This window comes from Phalacrocorax aristotelis, chromosome 15 (assembly GCF_949628215.1).
Source record: "Phalacrocorax aristotelis chromosome 15, bGulAri2.1, whole genome shotgun sequence".
NCBI classification, from domain to species: Eukaryota; Metazoa; Chordata; class Aves; order Suliformes; family Phalacrocoracidae; genus Phalacrocorax; species Phalacrocorax aristotelis.
This window is the reverse complement of record NC_134290.1, coordinates 5435411-5455069: the sequence shown is the minus strand read 5'-3', so window position 1 is coordinate 5455069 and position 19659 is coordinate 5435411. Positions and strand designations below refer to the sequence as shown.

The following is a 19659-nucleotide window of genomic DNA, read 5'->3' as shown; positions in this document are numbered from 1 at the left end:
GAAGGGAAGCCTGTGGGAAGGCTGAGGAGGATGGGAAAGCCAGCTTCACCCTGCCTCACACCACCGGTGTAAACCTTGTGCTTTGTGGGTAAACTGAGGTAAGCTGTTGTCTTTCCTGCACACAAGAGCGATCCCAAAAGAGCAGGGCTGGGATGTGGCGAGAGGGCTCAGGCACGCAAGAGGGGAGGAAGAGCTCGCTCTCTTTCGGACCCTACCCAAGGGCCTGCCTTTACCAGGCTTCCTGCGGGGAACGCGGCAGCTCCGCGCCAGCAGAAGCAAAGCCTGGCGATGGGGCCTCGCCACCGCAGCGGACGAGGCGCTGCGGGTCCAGGTGTCTCTTCCCGCCGCCCCGGAGAGCAGCCCGGCTTCAGGGGACCACGGCAGGGGCAGAAACCACCCGCCGAGCCCTCCGGCACCCGGGGCTCCGCTGCCTCCCGGAGGGGCCGCAGGGCCCGGCAGCCCCCGGGGGGGCCCCCGGGCCGGGCCGTGCGGGCGCGCCGGCCGCGGGAGGCGGGGGGGGGGGGGAGCGGGCCGCCCCACGCCCGCAGCCGCCCGGGCGTCCCTATCCGCGGCTTCCTTTAGGTGGCACCTCTCCTCCAGGAATGAGCCGCCCGGAGCCTGCCGGCCCCCCGCAGCCGTGCCCGGGCCGCGGCCGCGCACCGCGGGCGCTTCGCCGCGGAGCCGCCGCCGTCGGAGCGGCCCCTGCGCGCTCCGTCTGCCCCCGGAGCGGCCCCTCCCTCCATCCATCCCGTGCCCGTCTCCCCCGTCCTCCCTCTCACTCCTCCAGCCAGTAAATCCGATCTAGGCTGATTCCTTTCGCGTCAAACCACATGATCCCATAAAACATTCATCGCCTCTCCATCCCCGCGCCCCGCTCGCTCGCTCCCGGGATACAGTGCAGCAGGCTCCGCGCTCCCCGCCGCCGCCGCCGGCTCTGCCGCCGCGGGATCCGCCGCAGCCCGGCCCCGTGCGTGCGGCGGGCGGGAGGGAGGAAGGAAGGAAGGAAGGACGGACGGACGGAGGGAGGAGGCAGGCAGGCAGGCAGGCAGGGAGGGGGAGCCTCGCCTGGATGCTGACTCCAGCTCGGGGGCTGCTCATTCCCCCGATGAGCGAGGGCGCCGGCACTGGGAGAGCCCCCTCCCCGTGCGCCGCCGCTCCGCGCTCGGGCTGAAGTTTTGCACGCGGATCTGCCCCGCTTTCGCAAGGATTGTACCGCTGCCGCTCGACTTTGCGCCTCCAGACGTGCCTTCCCCTACCCCTAAGATGAAGAGGGCGATAGCTGAAGGTAGGTGCGTCCCCGTCCCGTCGCCCCCCTCGCCGGGGCTCCCCCGCTCCCCCGGGGGGGCGGCAGGGCAGGGCGAGGCGGCCACGTCCCCAACTTCGCACCGCACCGGGAACTTCTCTCGCTGCAACTTTTTTCTTTTTTCTTTTCCTTTTTTTTTTTTTTTTCCCCGCGGAGTCGGCGGGAGCGGCCAGGTCCTGCCGTGGGGGAGAGAGGGGCCGGACCCCGGGGGCTGGGCTGGGCTGGGCTGAGCGCGGCCGGCGGGGCACGGCGGGAGCCGGGCGCTCGGCCCGGGAGAGGCGGCGGGGAGGGCGCGGGGGGAGCGGGAGCGCGGAGCGGGAGCGCCGCGCCTGCAGGAGCGGAGGAGAGGCCGGAGGGGGAGCGAGCACCGGGCTGCGACCCGGCACGGCACGGCTGCAGTGGGCTGAGCCCCCTCCGGCCCCGGCCACTGCCTCGGCTCGGCCTTGGGGTGCCCGGGCTCCCCCCGAAGTTGCAGCAGGCAAAGTGCCGCCCGGGGAAGCGGCACCCCGCGCTCTCAAGCCCGCATCCCGCGGGGGCACGGAGCGGGGATGGGGGCAGCCCGGCTTTCCCTCCGTTCCCAGCCCGGCCGGCGGGGCAGCACCGGCTCCGCTCCCCGAGCTCGGCGGAGGAGCTGCGGGCCGCGCCGTGCCCGGCCGCCTGCGGGTGCCTCCGGCCGGGGAAGTTTGGGGAGGCTCCGGGTGCCCCGGAGGGACGGCGACTACCGGGGTGCGGCGGGTTCACCCCGCAGCGCCCCTCCCTCCGGGACCCTCCTGCTTCGCCTCAGCCCTGTGTCTCAGCCAGAGGCTGGGAAGACCTGGGGGTGCGGACCTGGGGGTGCAGGGGGGACCCCCACGTCAGCTTGCCCCCGCCGGGCAGAGGCACACATCATGCGGCAAGGCCGGCCTGGTGCAGCCGGATCCTCAGGCTGAAAATACTCCTTTTTTCCTCTGCTTTTGCAGCCCTGGCGATAGCCTTTGCTTCCCGGCGTGGAGGGATGGGGCTGGGGCTGTGCTGGCAGCAGCCGCCGGGGGCTGCGGCTGCTGTTAGAGCTGCCCCGCTGTACACTCACGGCTTGGCCATTTGCAGTTGCTCCGGGTGAAACCCGAAATAAAGACCTACATTTGGAGGAGCACATGCTGCAGGTTCAGACCACTCGGAGAACCATGTGCCACCCAGGTGTGTTTACTGGAAACCCAGCCCACGGGTTGCAATTTTTAACTCAAGTGATCAACCCATTGTAGGAGCTCCACTGCTGTCCAAGCTGCTGGTCAAGGGAGCGTTTGGCATGCACGGAGTCTCTTTCTGTGTGTGCCATCTCCAGATTGCTTCCTGTTCCCATCAGCGACACAAATATAATCTTTTTCTTTCTTTTTTTTTTTTTTTCCTTTCTATTTTGGAGGGCACTCCGGCTTATTTATTTGTGACGATCAAAGGACATTTCCAAGCTCTGATCCAAATGGCACACCGCCTCCTTTAGAGAGTTGGTATCATTTTCAAATCTGAAATGGCCAATTTATTCTTGTTTGGGAACCACCCTGGGAGCAGGTTGCAGTGACATCTTCTCCTGCGGGCCCTTAGGGGACACAGATATTTCAGCATCCATTTGCTATGTGCTGCACCATAGCCTGGTGCATGGGTTACCCACTGATTTGAACCCAGCGTTTGTGTGCCTGTGCAGAGACTCCTGGAGCCGAGCTGGTGGTGTGGGCTGTTTGTCTGCTGAGATGCTGTAGGATGGCTGTCAGCTGTGCAGAGCGGTATCCAGGTGATGGGTGTGGTACAGGCACCCAGGGTAGCCTCTCCCGTGCCGCTCACGATCCTGCTGCAGCACAGCACTTTCCATACACTGACATTGCTGGCTGCTACCAGCATAATGTGAAACAACACAGAAGATAATGAAATATAAAAACTGTGTTACAACGGCTTTATTTATAGAACAAGGCTTTGAGGGGTTTGGGTTTGAATTATTTTTTTTTTTCCTGCAGTTTATGAATTGTTCCTGGGAGAGGCTGGGTAGCCTGGATTGCTGGTAGGTGTGACTGTAAAGTCCTTATGAACCCTGGGAGATTATGTTTAGATGAGTGACCATCCTACTGTATCTGGACTGCACTTCCCACCGTGGGCTGCCAGGATACTTGAAGTGCCTTGTAAGACAGAAATAGCCACCAGGGGCAGTTTGACAGGCAGAGCTTTCACCTGGTGTTCTCAGCACTTACTGCCTTACTAACACTATTTATATTGAAAGAGGTCTTTCCATACTTATTCTTTTATGAAATTTATTAAAAAAAAACCTAACACAAAACCCTGTAATATGAGAACCTACACCAAGCTCAGAGACTACTTATCACTGATGTGAGCGCAGCTTTTTTTCCTGAGAGAAAATACCATTTATCAGTGTATTATTTTATACTTCCTTTCTGTATAATGTTAATTTTGTATCGAGGGGCTGCAGCATTTCCTGGGCTTCGTCCCTCCTTCCCCACCAGGCAGCGCATACCTCAGACCTATATTCTGCGGGGCCATCAAAGGCTGTGTTTGGAGAGGTTTTCTAAAGAGGAATATCAGGGCACAAAGGTGGAGGTGCCATTGCGCTGCTCCGTGCTTGGGCGTTGTGTCAGTGCAGATGTCGTTGTGTTCCTGCTGGTTCTGTGATGTTTTCCCCACTAAGAGCGCTAGAGAAAGCTGGTCCAGAAAATAAGTTAATTAGAAACGGCGAGAAAGCTGCCGCTGCTCTCTCTTCTGCTGTGGCTTGTGGGCAGCATGTGCCTGTGCTGCTCACCACCAGCATGGCTGTCCTGTCTTAACAAGCCAGGTCCTTCATTAATTACCTCCATCCTGTGTTCAGATGCTCTGGGCTTTGCTTGCGTAAAAACCTCCTGGGATCCTATGCTGTTCCTAAGTGCAAAGGAGTGGGCGGCGGGAAGGAGCAAAGCGAGGAAGGGGGCAGTTTGCTACACAGCTGAGACGCCTCGCCCTGCTTTCGTCTGCTACCTGCCGTGCTCAGGGGGCTTGGAAGGACAGGACAGGGGACTGGTTGTCCATCTGTACATTTGGCCTGGTGGCTCTCCATGGAGTTGGAAGCTGGCAGGGGATGTGGGGTTCCACAACTCGCATCCCCCCAGAGCCTTGGTAACTCTGACGATCAGCGTGCTAGTAATGAAGGCCTTGTGCCTGTGTAATCTTCTTCTGACGCCGATGATGACTTTGGCCATTAAGCCTTCCAAAGGAATAAGCAAAATCCCGCGGCATCTATGTGAATTTTCCACCTTCTCCGGCTTGGAAGCAGCAAGGGAGACTGTGAGATGGGGGCAGGGAAGGGGAAGGATGCTCCTGAGGCCAGCTCTTGGGCACACTGCTACACTCCCTGCATGCACAGTGGTAGTGGGGAGCTGCTGCCTACCCTGGAAAGCACAGTGCCTTCCTTCCCTTCCCATCCTCCTGAGTCGTGAGGGAGAAGGAAAATCAGTTGAGCCTGAGCCTCAGTGCAAAGCAGGACAAGGAAGATTGCAAAGAGCTGAGCTCTAATCTCTGCTCTGAGCCTGCACATGGCTGCTGTGCCAGTTGCTCGCGCAGCTCAGTCCCGCCGTGCTGCAGGGTGAGTCCCAGTGGAGAGGCTGAAGCTGCAGTCCCAGTGCAGGATTCACCCTGCGCATCCAGCCAGAGGCGGAACCAAAGGGTGAAGAAAGGATTCAGTCTAATTAGGTGTGCATTTTCTTCCCCTTGGATTTGAAATGCTTTCTGCTGCTGTCACCTTCATTAAGACATATCTCTGAGTGCCAAGCTCCTCTTTTGATGTTCCTAAAGAGGGTTTGGAGTTTTTTTTTTTTATGCAGGAGGCGTACACATGGTGGAATAGGAGTACTCTGTACAACTGCAAAGAGGTGTCGTAAAAGGCAGCATCACAGTATGGTCCCTACAGGGGCTGGGAATTGCACTGGGGCTTCTCCCTCCTGTCCATGTGTAAAGCTTTGTGCTGTGTCCCAGAGCCCGATGGATTTGCCTGGGATTTGTGAGTAACAGGGTTTCAGGGCTTCTCCATCACAGACACACACAGAGGTGTGGGAGGGAGGAGGGAGGCTTGTGATCTAGAACGCCAAGCCTCTCCACCCCTTTTGTGCCTGTGGTTGCAACTCCTGGAGGTTTCCAGACACTGAGGGAAAAGGAGACAATTGTACCGAAAAGTCATAATCAGCTAAAAGAAGCAAAGTGTGGATCCTTCCATGTCTGCACAGAGATGCTGAAGCAATTCATACAGACTTTGCTAAAACGTGCAAACTCAGCTCAGCCTGTGCTGGTGTCTTATTATGGGTGTCGGGACATGCAGCAGCCTGAGTTTTGGGTGGCTGATTAACCTTTATGGTGGTGTTCAGTGATGGTTTTTTGACTCAGAGCAGAGTGGCGTCAAAGTGACGCAGATATTTCCAATGGTGTGTGCGCGCAGCATGCATGGAAAGTCCCTGTTCGTATGTAAGGCAGAACACATCTGCATGTGGTGTTGCACAGACTGAATTTACTTTGCTTTTAGAGAGCTCCTGGAAGTCAGGGCTCCTGGAGTCTGGTCTTGGCCCGGCTTCTGACTTCTTTGTATCCTTGACCAGGTCAATGAGACTTTCTTTAGTTTAGTTTCAGCTTTTCCAGCTCTAACACTGGGAGAGCGATGCTGAGTTGCCTCCTGAGAGACCCAGAATATGCTTAACGGTCAGTCCAGAGCTAAAACGTGGATGTCTGTGCAATTGCCGATCACTTTAGCAGTGACACGGTGCCAGGTGACAAGACCGATGATATTCTCCTTAGGGGTGTGGCAGCATCAACAGCAGGTTTGTCTCTCTGGTCTGGCCTGCCTTCCTCAAAACCTTTGTATTGTAGCTTGGAGCTGATCAATAGCAGTATTTATGGTCCCTCTCAAGTGTCTGCTCCTGGAATCAGGGGATAAGAAAAGTACTTGAGATATATTTTGTAGCCTTCCTGGTTGTCAACAAAAGCAGAAGCGTTACATGAGTGTGTGCAAAACATTGAGGAAGTTGGAGGCAAGAAAGTACTCCAATGCTGTGATTTTTAGTACGGTTTCTTGGTAGCTCAGTAGTATGAGGCATCAGCCTGATGACTGGCAAGTAGCAGGCTGCAGCCCTTCTCCCCCAGGCAGCCAGCAGTGTTAGGGTCCTCTCTGCTTTCTTAAAGATCATAGATTAGTTTGGGGGAGACATCTGGAGGTATCTAATCAACCTCCTTCTCAAAGCAAAGCTAATTTCAAAGCTAGATCAGGTTTCTCAGGGGCTTGTCCTGTAAAGGATGAGTGTCATCTCCAAGCATGGAGATTTCCTCTCCTCCTCCATCGCTTGGACTTCTTGGCCTGTCTGGCCAAGGCTGTGCAAGCGCTTTGTCACCTGGCCTGCGTCAGGACCACGAGTGGCCCATGTCCCTTGGGCATGGTCAGGGTACCTCTTGTCCCACTGGGCATGGCAGTGGCGGAGCGGGAGTGGTGATGCTCATAGTGCCTGGGTCCATGCTTGATGGGAGTAAGTGGTTGTCTCTGTGAATTCAGGAGCAGGTGTTGAGGGAGATGCCAAGGAGGACATGAGAGTGGGGGTCACAGTCAGGGTCCCTGGCAGAGACACTCAGTAAGGCAACAGACACTTCCAGACATTTCTGTCTTGCACCTGTGTGCTTGCTTTTCTGACTGCATTTGGGGTTGAAGCCCTTGGGTGTATTTTCTGTATACTGGTTACAGCTGTCAGCAAGGTGTCCCACATCAATATTAGTTAAAGCAGAATTTCCTGGAAACTCTTTAGTCCTCAAAGGCACCCTGTGCTGGAAGCCTTTCCTGGACACGGTGCAGTGGCAGAGACCTGTCTGAGGCCGTGGTTTAGCACGGCCAGATTCCAGAATCCTGAAGGTGCTGGTGGGAAGGGCCCTCTGTAGGGTCCAGACCCCAACCCTGAGCAGGTTATTGCGAATGTCAGATCAGGTCCACTGTGGCGTTCTCTAGCCAAGCTTTGGAAACCTCCGATGGTGGAGATTTGCTGGCCTTTCCCAGCACTGGAGCTGATCAGAAAGCTTTTCCTAATGTCTGAGCCGGACCTCCCAAACCGCAGTTCTCAGCCACAGCTGCTTGCTGTGTCGTCTGGCCTCACAAAGGTGTGTTTGGCTCTGTCATCCGTAGAACTGCCTTTGAGTGGCTGTAGGCTGCAATTGGATTGCCCCTTCACTCCTCTTTGCCAGGCCCAACCATCCTGACTCACTCTACCTGACCTGGTAGGACGTATGCTGTAGGCTTCAGACCATCTCGCGCCCTTTCCACTGGATATTTTTGGTTTCCCCTCATTAATTTTGGACTGGGGACCACAGCTGGACACAGTGTTCGAGACGCAGCCTCCCCAGTCCTGAGCGCAGAGGGGCTGTAACTTCCCCCACTCTGCTGGCCACACTCCTCCAAGCACAGCCCAGGCTGCAGTTGCTGTATCCATAGTGAGAGCAACCATTTGCTCATATTCACCTTGGTGTCCCGCATTGCTCCCAGGCCATTTACAGCAGACTGCTACTCAGTTTGCAGGCTGGAACTGATGCATGGAGTTATTCTGCTGCAGGTGCAGAATTTTATGTACTTCTTGTACCAAGTACGTGCTCCTTAACACTGTTCCTCTTCCACTCATTCAAAAGGTTTGGACATTTAGGTAAACAGATGCCTACCTGCGTGTGAATTTGTTTCTTAACTGTACTGAAACGTTATTTAGCAGTGGGTCAGAAATATTTGAGGAAATCCAGGGTTCCCATCCTGAACTTGGCTTCTTCACATCACCCTGCTGAATTGTTGTTCCCCATGCTGCTGCCCAAGTTCCAGTCCAGACAGCTAAGGAGAAGCTAGTCCTTGACATGGGTTGCCTGCTTCCTGCCACCATTAGCATCCTTAGGAGATCAAAGTCCGTTTGCCAAATGGTACCTGTTTTGCTGTTTACTTTCTGGAGTTGACTCGGAAAAACTTTCTTGTCCTGCAGTTCTGTACTTTATCCAAGGAGGTGTCCGTGAAGGTCTGGAGAGTCTTTATTGTCAGCTGTGCTTTGATCCCCATCCACAGCTGCAATTCTGCATGGAGATGAAAAAAAGGCCCAGAGAAAGCAAATGCAAATACACCAGTGGAGTGAAGTTCACTGCTTGGATGGGGGTTTCCAGCCCGTCACAGCTTTGCTCTGTCTCGTGGGAGTTTGACACGTTCCCTCAGATGGTTCTTTGAATCTTCTTGCCTTTTTAACAGTTGTGCTTTCTTTTATCTCTCTGTGTTGCGCCTTCCGCTGGAAACAAAGGAATGTTTGCATTCAAATCTGATGCTTTCTTCCCTGAGTTCAGGGGATAATTATAGTGCCTTGCATGGACTTGTACTAATTGATCAGTTATTAGTGATAATTATAATCTACATGATGGTTTTAGGAAGAAGGGGCACTTCTATGGTAGAAGTGATGCTCTAAGGTAACAGTTTGGAATTGCTTGCTGATGTGTCAGATCATCTCCTGTGTGTTGCTCACTGGGGAAATGGGTTAACTTTTTTTTTTTCTTTTTTTTTGTTAAGAAAAGTCTTTTGCAAGAACCATCTGGCTGCTAAATTCTTCTCCTGAAGCTGTGCAGTTTGCTGGGAGTTCATTTGCGTCTTTAACTACTAAAGAGAAAGTAAAAGTGACTGATTAGTCTAAGACTGGGACCATTCACATCAAAGTGACAGTTTTTGTGAGCTGGATTTGGGGAAGTGTTTAAAACTGGTGTGTTTTCATTAAATTTTGAAGACTGTGGGCAGAACTGTGCTCTTGGCGCTCCACCACAGCTCTCGACTCTGCACCCTGCGTCGTTATGTCAGAGTGAATTGTGTGGCTGTTAAAATTTGTGTGTGCTTGTTTGATGACTTTAAATATTGATTTTAATTGTGCGTCTTTCTTAAGGCCGTGAGTGATGGTCCACGCCATGTACAATACCCCATGTGCATAACACAGCAACGTGTGCAGGGAAGAGATGTGAACTCAGTCTGACTCTTAAGCAGAAAGGAGGAGGGAGAGGAAAGGAAAAAATCTTTGGAGGCCCCAAATTTAGCTTTCCGTGCTTCCAGGCACCATGGCGGGGTTTGTCAGAGACATGCCATCGGCTGCTGGGCAAGCCAGGATTTCAGAAGCCTTTTGCGAGTGCTGGTGTCAGGCTGTGAAGGCTACATACCCTCCTCTGACCAAGGGCATCTTTTGAAATCCTAAGAGCAAATACTGAGTTTGTTAACACTGTATTTGTCTCTGCAGAGAAAAGTGACCACCTGAAAGCCACCGAGACTTTTAGGGCTTGCGCATCTCCGCGGCATCGGCGTGTTCTGAGGGGTGGTGGGAAGCTGCCGCACGAGCAGCTGGGGAGCAAAACCCTCTTCCCTGGGCGCAGGTCCCTTCCCAAGCGCACGCGTCCAGCCTGGATCTGGCTGCGATTAATGCTTTCCATGCCCGTGCAAACATGGTTGGCTTTGGCTTTACACTAGAGGGCTGTCTGTCCCTTTCCCTTCAGAGGAAAGGCATGAGTCTGTGCGCTGGGAACGCTCTTGTCGCTCACAGTACCCACAGTTTGACAGCGGCCTGTTTTGTCAGGTGGGTACTGCGATGCGGGCTTGTATTTACCGCTCACCGCCTCTCCTCGGGCTGCGCAAGAACATCCGTGTCCTGGTCCGGAGGGCACTCTGAAGCTGTTCGTCTCCAGTGAAGCCTCTCTGGTTTTATCACCCTGCACTCTGTCCTCCTGTGCAGGTCAGCATCCTTTTTGCAAGAACCTGCAGGCTTCAAACTGGCGGTAGTCTTCCCCGCCCGTTTGTTCAGGCCACTTTTGCTGTCAGGAGTAATAGCACTGAGTGTTAGCGCAGGGGCTTGCTCTGGGTTTGCAGGAGTGTGGCATTTTCTGCTGCTGCCCTGCGCTTGCGAGGAGCCGCGGCCCTGAACTGTGCACAAGCAGTTCTGCAAGCTGTGGAGTGTGCTCGGGGGTGGTGCTTTGGAAATGGCTGCCCTGGGGGCAGGAGGAGGGTCTTCAGCATCCTAGGGCTGAAAGAGATTTGGCAGCTTTCATTCTGTAAGCTCAGGTGGGATGGCTTCCTCTGGCTCTTCTGCTAACAGCAGGGCTGGGAGCTCTGTGGGGACCTTGGCCACTGTGAAGGCCAATTGCTTCGGGTCCACGCCGGCACTCATATCACAGGTTTGTTTAATTCTGTCCCCACTCACCTTCATCTAGACTGGCTTTAACTCAGGCAAAGACGAAACTAGCTGAGGTTTGCCTCCGCTCAACAAACTTGGTTTGAATTATGACCTTTCCTTAAAGGGGTATGGCTGACTGGAGAGATGCAACTGCAAACACAAGCCCCTCAGTGACTCCCACGTGCATTGTGCCAGCTGCGTTTGGGGCATTTGTTTCTGTTCCTGGATGCCTGTGCAGTCAACGTTTGGCTTGGTTTGGGCAGAAGTGGTGTTAATTGAGAGCAGCCAAGTCCCTCGGCCTTTGCTAACAAGGGTCTACTTCAGCAAGCAGGGATGGAGGTGGGGGGGCTGCGGTGAGGTGGCCAGGAGCCAGCGGAGGGGAGGCACCGGTGGGAGGGAGAGTGGTGCTGGGCACGCTCTGGGGTTGCGTCCTGCACACACTGAAGTGCAGACGTTGGTTCTTTGTCAGCAGCTGATTTATAAAGTCCGGGGACTTCTCTCCCTCCCTCTTTTCTCAATTTGCAGTTAATATATCCTGAAGGGAGGGGGGAATTAATAATGGTAATTACAGCAGCTCTCAGTCCTGGGCAGTAGCATTAACCACCAGCATAGTGATGGATGGTGGGGAAACTGCTCTGCCAAGAGGAAGCTGGACCTGAAGATGGCCTGTTGGACCTGCTTTCTGTCCACCACCACCACCCACGGGCTGGGATAGCAGCTGCTGCCAGCTGTGAGGCAGGAGGGGGATCAGCAGCGAGAGCAGGCTGATATCTGCTGTCACCTGAACTCAGGGCAGGGATGTCCCTGGGCTGAAAATCAGAGATGAGCCTGTCTGCTGCTCAGGTGTCACCTGCTGCAGGCACAAATTGCCTTGCTGTCTCTGCCCCTGACCCGGTCACCTGCTGCAGGAGCTGGGAGCTGCAAGCGGGCAGAGGGCATTGCCTGGCTCCTCATGTCACACGCCTGCCTTGCCTTTCGGCTCTGGCCCTGGTCCTCTAACACCCCTCTGCCGTCCTTGCCCTGGGGTGTTCATGGAGTATGTAAAGGTCTGCAGAGCAGCCCAGCTGTTTCCAGAGACCAGCAGCAGCGCATGACCAGCACGGGATTTCGGTGTGAGAATGGTGCTGCCTTTCCCTGCCCGTGGTGTGGGATGCTCCCTGCCCATGCACCCAGCCAGGCTGGTGTGCAGGGCAGCTTGCGAAGTCCCTGGGGAGCTGCCTAGGCTGGGCTGGTGGGCGGCATCGCCCCACCCCAGCCCTTGCTCCCCCATTTGCATTCCTCTGTGGAGACCGACAGCTGCGGAATCCCTCGCTTGGCTAGTTCAATTTCAATCCACAAAATGAATTTTAGGCCCTCTGGGTGAGACAGCAAAGGGATTCTGCCGGCCCAGCCTGTCTGGGCATTATGGGGGTGTTGTCTTGCGGGCTTTGGTGTGTCATCTTTAAGCCTCAATTTCTGAAGCAGTCAGAGGTCAAGCAGTGAAGTGAGACTTCAGCTGAGGCTTGGAGTCCGAGCCTGGCCGAGGGCCTGTGGCTTGCACCTGACACTGGAAGAGGTGACATCTTTGGGTTAGATGTTACCCACAAGACACTCGAGCCATCTCTCATGGTCTGTTTAGGAAGAGCCACTTCTAACACGACATGCTGTTTGCTGCTGGGGCACTGGCTGTGCTCCGAGGGAAAAGCCGTGTCTGGAAATCAGGCAGCAGTTATTTAAACGTGTCCCCAGGTCAGCGAGAGAGTGGTCCCAAGCCCTGGGAAGAGGCTCGGTGCGGGGCTGGGGTTGTTGCCGGTGCTCGAGCAACGCGCCTGCCCGGGCTCTGCTTTCCTCCTCGATGAGTGCGTTGTGTCTGAACAATGGGCCCTTTTTCTCCCAGGTTGGAAGGGAGCACTATGGGAGCAGCACAGCCAAAGAGAGACATTTATATGAGCGGCACAATAAATGAATCTGAGCTGCCTCCTGGGAACCAGCCCAGAAGAGACTGACTTTACTTGGCCATGGCTTTCCAGTGGGAAATGCTCTTCTTTTGTTGTATTTATTTTTGGCTTTCCTAGTGTTTTGCTAGGCTTACAATTAATCCTAAGCTTCTGGGTGGCCAGCTGTGCTGCAGGGACAAAGTCATCTTCAAAGCAGTTTGCTTGGTCATTTCCTGAGGACCTTGGATTTACTAGGAGCTTGGGAGGGCTTAACCTGGGTCCACCTGGGGCGTGCAGACACAACGCTTTTGACGGAGAAGATGTATCTGTGGCGGCAGCCTGCGCAGCACTTTCCTATCAGGTGGACAGGGAATTTGCTCTCCCTTGGGAGAGGTGGCAGCCAGTATGTTGCTGCTGGGAGCTGGCATGTGGGAAAGGGACCAACTATGTGTCGGTGTGTGCGTGAGTTGGTGGCAAGTGGCACGGTGCATGTTGTGTGGGTGTTAGAGCTGGACTTGCCCCTCACCCAGGTGTACCTGGCATGCTTTTCTTGTTAAAAGGATCCCCCAGAACAGATTTTGCCTGCTCCAGCCTCCTGTGTAGCATTATATCAAATGTCTTGGGATTGCACTGAGATGGATGGGCTGCAGGACTGGCAGGCATTGAGAGGCGCTGTGCTGGGCTCCCCGGGACTCCCTGCACTGCAAGATCTGTGCCTTCGGTGCTGGAGGGGGATCCCAACCCTCTGACGTATTCAGTGCCTGCCTTTTGAGCTTGTTTTATTGGCAAACATCCAGCGGGTACCAGCCAAGCCATCGCTCTGTGTGCTGTAGACTCTTTTCCCTGCCTGTACTCTCTTCCCTCCTCTTGCTGCAGCTGAGATGGACCCTCTGGAAGTGTTTGAGCTGTGTTAGTTTTGGCTGGGTTTCTGAGCCTTTCCAGCTAGCTCCTCTCTTCCTAAAATGAGGGCTTCACTGCGGCTCATCTGAGCATGACTCCCTTGCCATGCATATTTGTGCCCTGTTTCCTGCTCATAAAGCCACCCTGTAAGGCATGGGCTCAGTGGGGGGAAACTGCTGATGGCAAAACTCCTAAAAAAAACCCCAGTGATGAGTTTGGGGTTTGCTCCACTCGCTGTGTGCCAGTGGAAGATGGGCGTAGTTGAGCTTAGGCCTCTACTGCTGTGCTGCAATGCAGACAAGGTACAGGCCACCGAGTAGAGCACGGGTTGCCTGGCTGGGGCACGAGGTCCGGCTCGGCTGGCGACCTGCTGTCAGGCAAATGATTTAGCGTGTGACATAGAGAGGCCACAGGCCAGTGGCTCCCGCTGCCCCTGTGTGTGACCAAGGCACGCAGCCCCTCCTGATAAATCCTCATCAGCATATCGTTGTCCTTCTGTCCGGAGAGGAGGGTGACAGTCATGAATTCTGCCTCCCCGCTGCCTGTCCCCAAAACCCCTGTGTTGAGAGGAGACCAAATGCAGACCGAACATCCCCAGGGGACGAGATGTGGCAAACTGATGGCCTGCAGTACTGCAGGTCCCAGGTCCAGTTGCTCTGAACCTGGGGAATGCAGAGCTGCACTGCTAAAAAAGACGTGCGAACTCTCCCTGCATGCAGGGCTGGGGCAGAGCAGGCATCTACTGCTCTCTCTAAAACTGAGAGATCCTGTGAATTAAAGGAATGAGCCTGACACTTGGCACCGGGAGACGTGGGAAGTGATAATGGGAGACAGGGCTATAATGGCATGGGAATCTCTCAGTATGATGGGAGCTAAATGACGCAGTAAGGAAAATTGCACCTCGTTGTGAGTGTCAAAATCGACTGAGAGGAAAGGGAGATGAGCAGTGTTTGCAAGTGTACCCGGACAGCTCCTGTGAAAAAGCCTTGACCCACCTTTGGCTCAGGCTGGAGCCAGCTTGCCAGAGAAGCTCGCATGATCCCCAGCTCCCCCCTCCCGCTTCCCTCAAACCTCTCATGCTTGGGAAGGAAGAAGTGATGGGCAAGATCAATCGTTCAGGCCAAGCGCACACTCATGCAGTCTTGCAGGGGCTCTCCGTGCCTTTCTGGACCATGAGGCTGTATGCATGGTCGTAAGACCAAAATGCCCATCACAGAGTGTGGACGTGCCTGGATGCATGATACCACGCGCACGCATGTGGGGCTATGTGAGCAGAGGCCATACATGTGTTTGGACAAACAAGCAGGGCACGGTGAGTGCTGCACGAGGGGCTGCCTTTGTTTCTATCATGGGGCAGGGGTGAAAATGATCATGGGATGAGCACACGGCTTATGAAGGGGAAGGGGCTGCAGCTTGCTTGTCACCCAAAAGAGACAGGAAAATCAGAGACACAGAACAAAAATAATTAAACAAATGGCTATGCTGAATGCAGGCTAATGACAGGCTCTGCCACGCATCTGGGCAGTGGTCAGCATTGCTATCTGTTGCAGGGGCTGAGCCCTGTGTGATCTGATGGTTTTGGAGCTGCGGAGGCAGGAGGCTCAGCACTGAGGAAAGCATAGGGATGCTCCCTGTCCTCACTGGGCTGCAGGGGAGCTGGGAGCCTGGTGCACGTCCTGGCGTGGGGCTCTGGCAGCCAGAATCTGAGCTTGTGTGAAGGGAGATAAAAACTGGATGAAGAGAAAAGGGAAGGTCTGTATGTAAATCAGCGGTGCCTCCTCTCTTGGAGAATCGTGGCTCCTTCTACCCTCTTCTCTCAAAAAAGACTTAAATTACTGAGCACACAAAGTAAGTTTGACATGAAGAGAGCTCAACAGGGCTGGAGCTACTTGGCATCAAAGGGAGATGGAAAAGATGGGCCAGTATATAGGAGAAAGCACGGTGACAAACGGCACAGGGAGGATAGCTTGGCTGTTGCTTCTGATACAACAGCCAGATGGCAACATGCTGAAAAGCGTAGGAGGAGAGTGTTTCACTAGCAGGAGAGTCCTCCCGAGCTGCCGCCCACAAGGTCCTGCCGAAAGTCCGCAGAAGGTGCAGCAAAGGCCATGCATGTATATTTTTAGGGAAATATCTAGCAATGCCAGCCTGCAGGCTCTTCCACTTCTGGCAGGGGTGGAGGAGAGCTGAGGCTGTGAGACAGCCCTCCTGCCTGCAGGAATGCAAAGAGGGGTCATCACCAGTGCCTGCCAGGGCACTCCTGGAAAACCAGCAGCTGGTGCCACCAGCCTCAGCGCTGCCCCTCTTTGGACCCTGTTTTCTCCTCACCCAGTGGTTCTGGGTGCAGGTACATCCTCACGACCTGCTCCCTCTCAAGCATTGCCACCTTGGTTTCTGGCTTCAGAGGAGCTTGCTGAGGAGATGTTCTTCAAAGCATAACACAAACATCTGGAGGAGCAGAAACAAGGCTTGGAAAACAAAAGGTGGTAGGTAAAGATGAATATTGAATGCACGTTTAGCAATGGCGGATATGTATTGCTCAGTGTTGCTGAAGGACTGACGCTGAGCTACATGGCATTGCTGAGCTGGGAAGCGGGTGCGGTAGGGTGGCCCTGTGCCCAGACTTCAGGGGAGGCCCTCTGTTTCTATCGCCATGTGTGCTGTCAAAGAGTTTCTCCTTGTGTTTTAGTAGCTTGTGGCTGAGCCTGAGCCCTCTCCCACTGACAGCCCTCCCTGACTGCTGCTTTGCTTCTGCTTAGCTGAAGCCAGCCCTTCCCTGTCGGGTGATTGACTTGCAGCTTGTTCATTTTAATTTGTAACGGTCCTTCTGCACACACTGTAAAGAGTATTTAATGTACAGCATTTTGCTGAGCCTGTAGCCTTTGGAGCTTTTTGTGGAGACTTTGTGGCCTCCCTGGACACATTATTGGAGTGATACAGTCCCAGGCACACTATTGAAAGCAGATGTCATGCTAGTTAATACAGAAGTGCCTCCATTGCTTCCTCCCAGGATGCATCCAGTCCTGGCCGTTCCTCAGATGGGGTAACGGAGGCAATGCTGGCTTCCTCCTCAGTGCCCTAGGTCGCTCTACAGATGCATGGCCAAAACTTCGTGCCCTGCTCTGCTTGCGGTCCTTTGGTTTGGTCCCTCTCAGAGCTAAAGGCCACTGTGGTGAAGTGGCACGGTGCTGCCTGAATGGGCCCCTCGGCCCTAGTGGGCGCAGGCTGTTTGTGCTCCCTGTGTGGCGGGTTGGCAGCAGTTCATGCTGAACAACTGTCTGGCTCTTCAGAGCAGCACCGGGAAATATGCAAATTTAACCTTTGCATTTACCGTGCTGTTCTTTTCCTGGGAAATGTCACTCAGGGCATCAAGCTGGGATTGCCTGGTCTTGGGTGGGGAGTGGGCATCTGTGGCACATGCTGTGTCTCCGGGGATGCATCCAGCTGGCCGGCAACGTGGGGAGCTGGGTCCTCCAGGGAGTCTTTAGGTGCTTCCTGCGAGCAGGAGCGCCCGTGCTCTGGAAGCACTGGGAACTCACATGCTCTGCCTTGCTGTCAGCAGAAGCTGCCCTGAACCGATATGATGTGATGGGTGGAACATGTTTCGGTGAATTGAGCTGGCTCCTGAGTGACGTAAGGAGGATTATGTCCCCGTCGCTGGGTGTTGGGCGGGGGGAGCTGTCAGCAGTGACACATCTCGCGGCAGCGAGAGCGGCTCGTGGGAGCCAGTGCCGGAGAGGGCTCCTCTGCCTCGAGGGAGGGGAGCACTTGCAGGGCTGGATCCAGACGATGCTGCTGTGGCAGGAGGGAGCTCCCTGTTTGGCTGAATGTGCAACAAAGAGCTGAGGGGAATCCCAGCTGTCAAAGCTAGCAGTGACTGGTAGGACTATCCTAGCTCAGACCAGAGACTAAGATGAAGGGTTGAGTTTACAGGCTGCCCCTGGGAGGTACCTATGGAGCAAAAAAACCATGTGATTACAGTGTGGGCAGGAGCGACTGTGCAAAGATGATGATTTCAGCACAGGTGAATAACCAAAGACTGTATTAACATCCCTGGGCTTTGCCCTGGTTGCTGGTCCATCCGTGCCAAAGCCTTTCTTGCCACATCAGCTCTGTTGCTTTTGTGAGCTCCTACCAGTGTGGATATGCCTACCTCTGCAGCGTTTCCTCCATACCTATGTGGGCTGTGCCAGCTTCAGGTGTGGCTTTGGGGAGGCAGAATACACACGAAGAGCACTCTGAATGGCTCTGATCGTGTGGCCCTGGTGCAGATTGTTCCCTGCAGCTTTTTGCAGAGTTATTACAATTGCCAGTACAGATCTGTCTTTGTTTAGGACAAATGCTTCAGGGTCAGCAGAGCAGGAGCTCTCAAAGAACAAGCCAAGGTGTGCAGCTGGGCTCTCGTCCAGGACCCTCCGATTACAGCCAGCCTGGGCAGCTCCAGGCTAGCAAGACCCTGAAATAACAGAGCAGAGTGCAGCCTGCTTTCACAAGCATCCCTAAAAATAGCAAGGCAGGATGTCCATGTGATGGGTTTCAACAGGAAAATAGATTCATTTCCCAGCTCCCAGAGGGGTTTTTGGAAACAGCAGAGAGTAAATACGGGTTTTGAAAGTGATGACAAATACTGTGGAGGTGCCCTTCCAAGCAGCTTCAACTGTTTGAAATTACACTCACATCTCCAGTGGCTCTGAGAAGGGGAGTGAGGCCCTGAAGATTTCCAGATCTAGTGTGCTCTTATTTGCTTGGGTGCTAATTAAGAGCATGTCGAAGCTCTGCTATGTATTCTGCAACTCTCTGTAAATTCAGATAAGAGCCATTACAAATCCATCAAAAGGTGTATTAAAATCTCCTTAATTAATAAACAGTAAACACAGCAGTCTCCCGGAGAAGGGCTGTGAGCACTGGAGAGGAACACTGGACAGGGGTGGACACCAAGTCGCAGAGCAATGAGACAAGGTGAGGAGGGTGCTGCCCACTCAGTCCCCATCCCCCAGGGGCAAGGCAGTGCGGCAAAGGGAGCCATGGCAGACTCCGCACCGGAAAGCTGCTCGTCTCACAGCTGATAGCTGAGGGCCAGAGCCCTTGGTTTTGCCAGATGTTTCCCTGTGGCTGCTTGGAGACTGAAAAAGCATCACAGTCTTTGTCCTGGCAATGTGGATGGAAAGATGAGAGCCGTGGAAGGATGGGTTCCCCTGTCCCGTGCCGCTTGAGAGCATATGGCCAATGGCGGGTGTTACCCAAGGGACGCTGGCTCAAGCCTCTGCGGCAACAGAAACATCCTGTACCAGATATAGCCAGAAGAGACAGCCCGCGCCAAGGCTACACAGGCATTTTGGGCTGAAAGATGCTGGATTATTTACACAGGTCCTCACTTGCCTAAAGAGAAAGTATGCTGGGGTTTGAGCGGCAGGTGTGCTTAATACACAGATGTAAGAAGGAGGTGGGTTCTTGGGTGGGGAACTCAAGTACCGAGTTAAGGGTTTATGTACCTGGGAAACTATGCAGAGAATCGCCCTGCTGCAGATGGACCGCTTCAAGGAAGTCCCATGGGTTGTTCTTTCAGGGAACTTAGGTCCTGAGAACTGGGGCTTCATCACCCGCTTGTCCTCTGGGAGTTGGCAAGGAGGGTCCGCAGGCTTTCTGAGTGACATGGAGCAGTTTCCTCCTCTTTGTCTCCAAATCTTTTTGCAGTAGCTCACTGAGGAATATTTCCATTCCAGGAAGCATCTCCTCTCCCAGGTATGGATTCTCTGCTGGTGTCACCCACTTCTGTGATATGCACATTACTATGCCCGTACCTTGGGGCGAAGTGTCAGGCCAAGACAGACCTACTCCTCTGTCCCTCTTCTCCATGTTGTTCTTCTACCAGATGGCCTGGGCTTTCCTGGTCTCCACTGCCTTTAGGACATCAAGGGCAACAGCTAAGAGGGACATAGCATTACTACTGGGTGGGAGTGAAACCAGTAAAAGGAGGTAGCCTGCTTTTTTCTAAAGCTATCTCAATTCATGTGTTGGCACTGATGGTGCAGTTTCTTCAGGAGCAAGAAGGCATTTGTCCCTTGCTTGGTGGGTTCAGAGGTCTGAATGTCCCTGACAAGGTTTATTACTTGGCTGATCCTGATAATGTGACATTTGAGCCCATCATGAAGCATGCCTTGTCCAAACTGCCTTTCACTCCCTGCGGTACTCCCAATTTGTGTCAACTGAGGGTTGATGAGGCAATGTGTGTGACAAGTGTCTGGGTGCTGCGCTCACAAATCAGCAGGGCTACAGGAGAACTTGCCAGGGAAAGATGCAAAATCTAAATAATCCTCAGATAGTATCTTAAAGCCCTGACAGG

General features: G+C 54.3%; 1 protein-coding gene across 1 annotated transcript in view; it reads left to right on the top strand.

Moving 5' to 3' along the window:
* The first annotated feature begins 834 nt into the window (after positions 1 to 834).
* Positions 835 to 19659, top strand: part of RTN4R (reticulon 4 receptor) — a 79288-nt gene continuing 60463 nt past the window's right edge. The window contains exon 1 of the mRNA XM_075110300.1: positions 835 to 1285. Coding sequence (XP_074966401.1) covers positions 1264 to 1285 — 22 coding nt within the window. The 5' untranslated portion in view covers positions 835 to 1263. The remainder of the gene's footprint in view (positions 1286 to 19659) is intronic.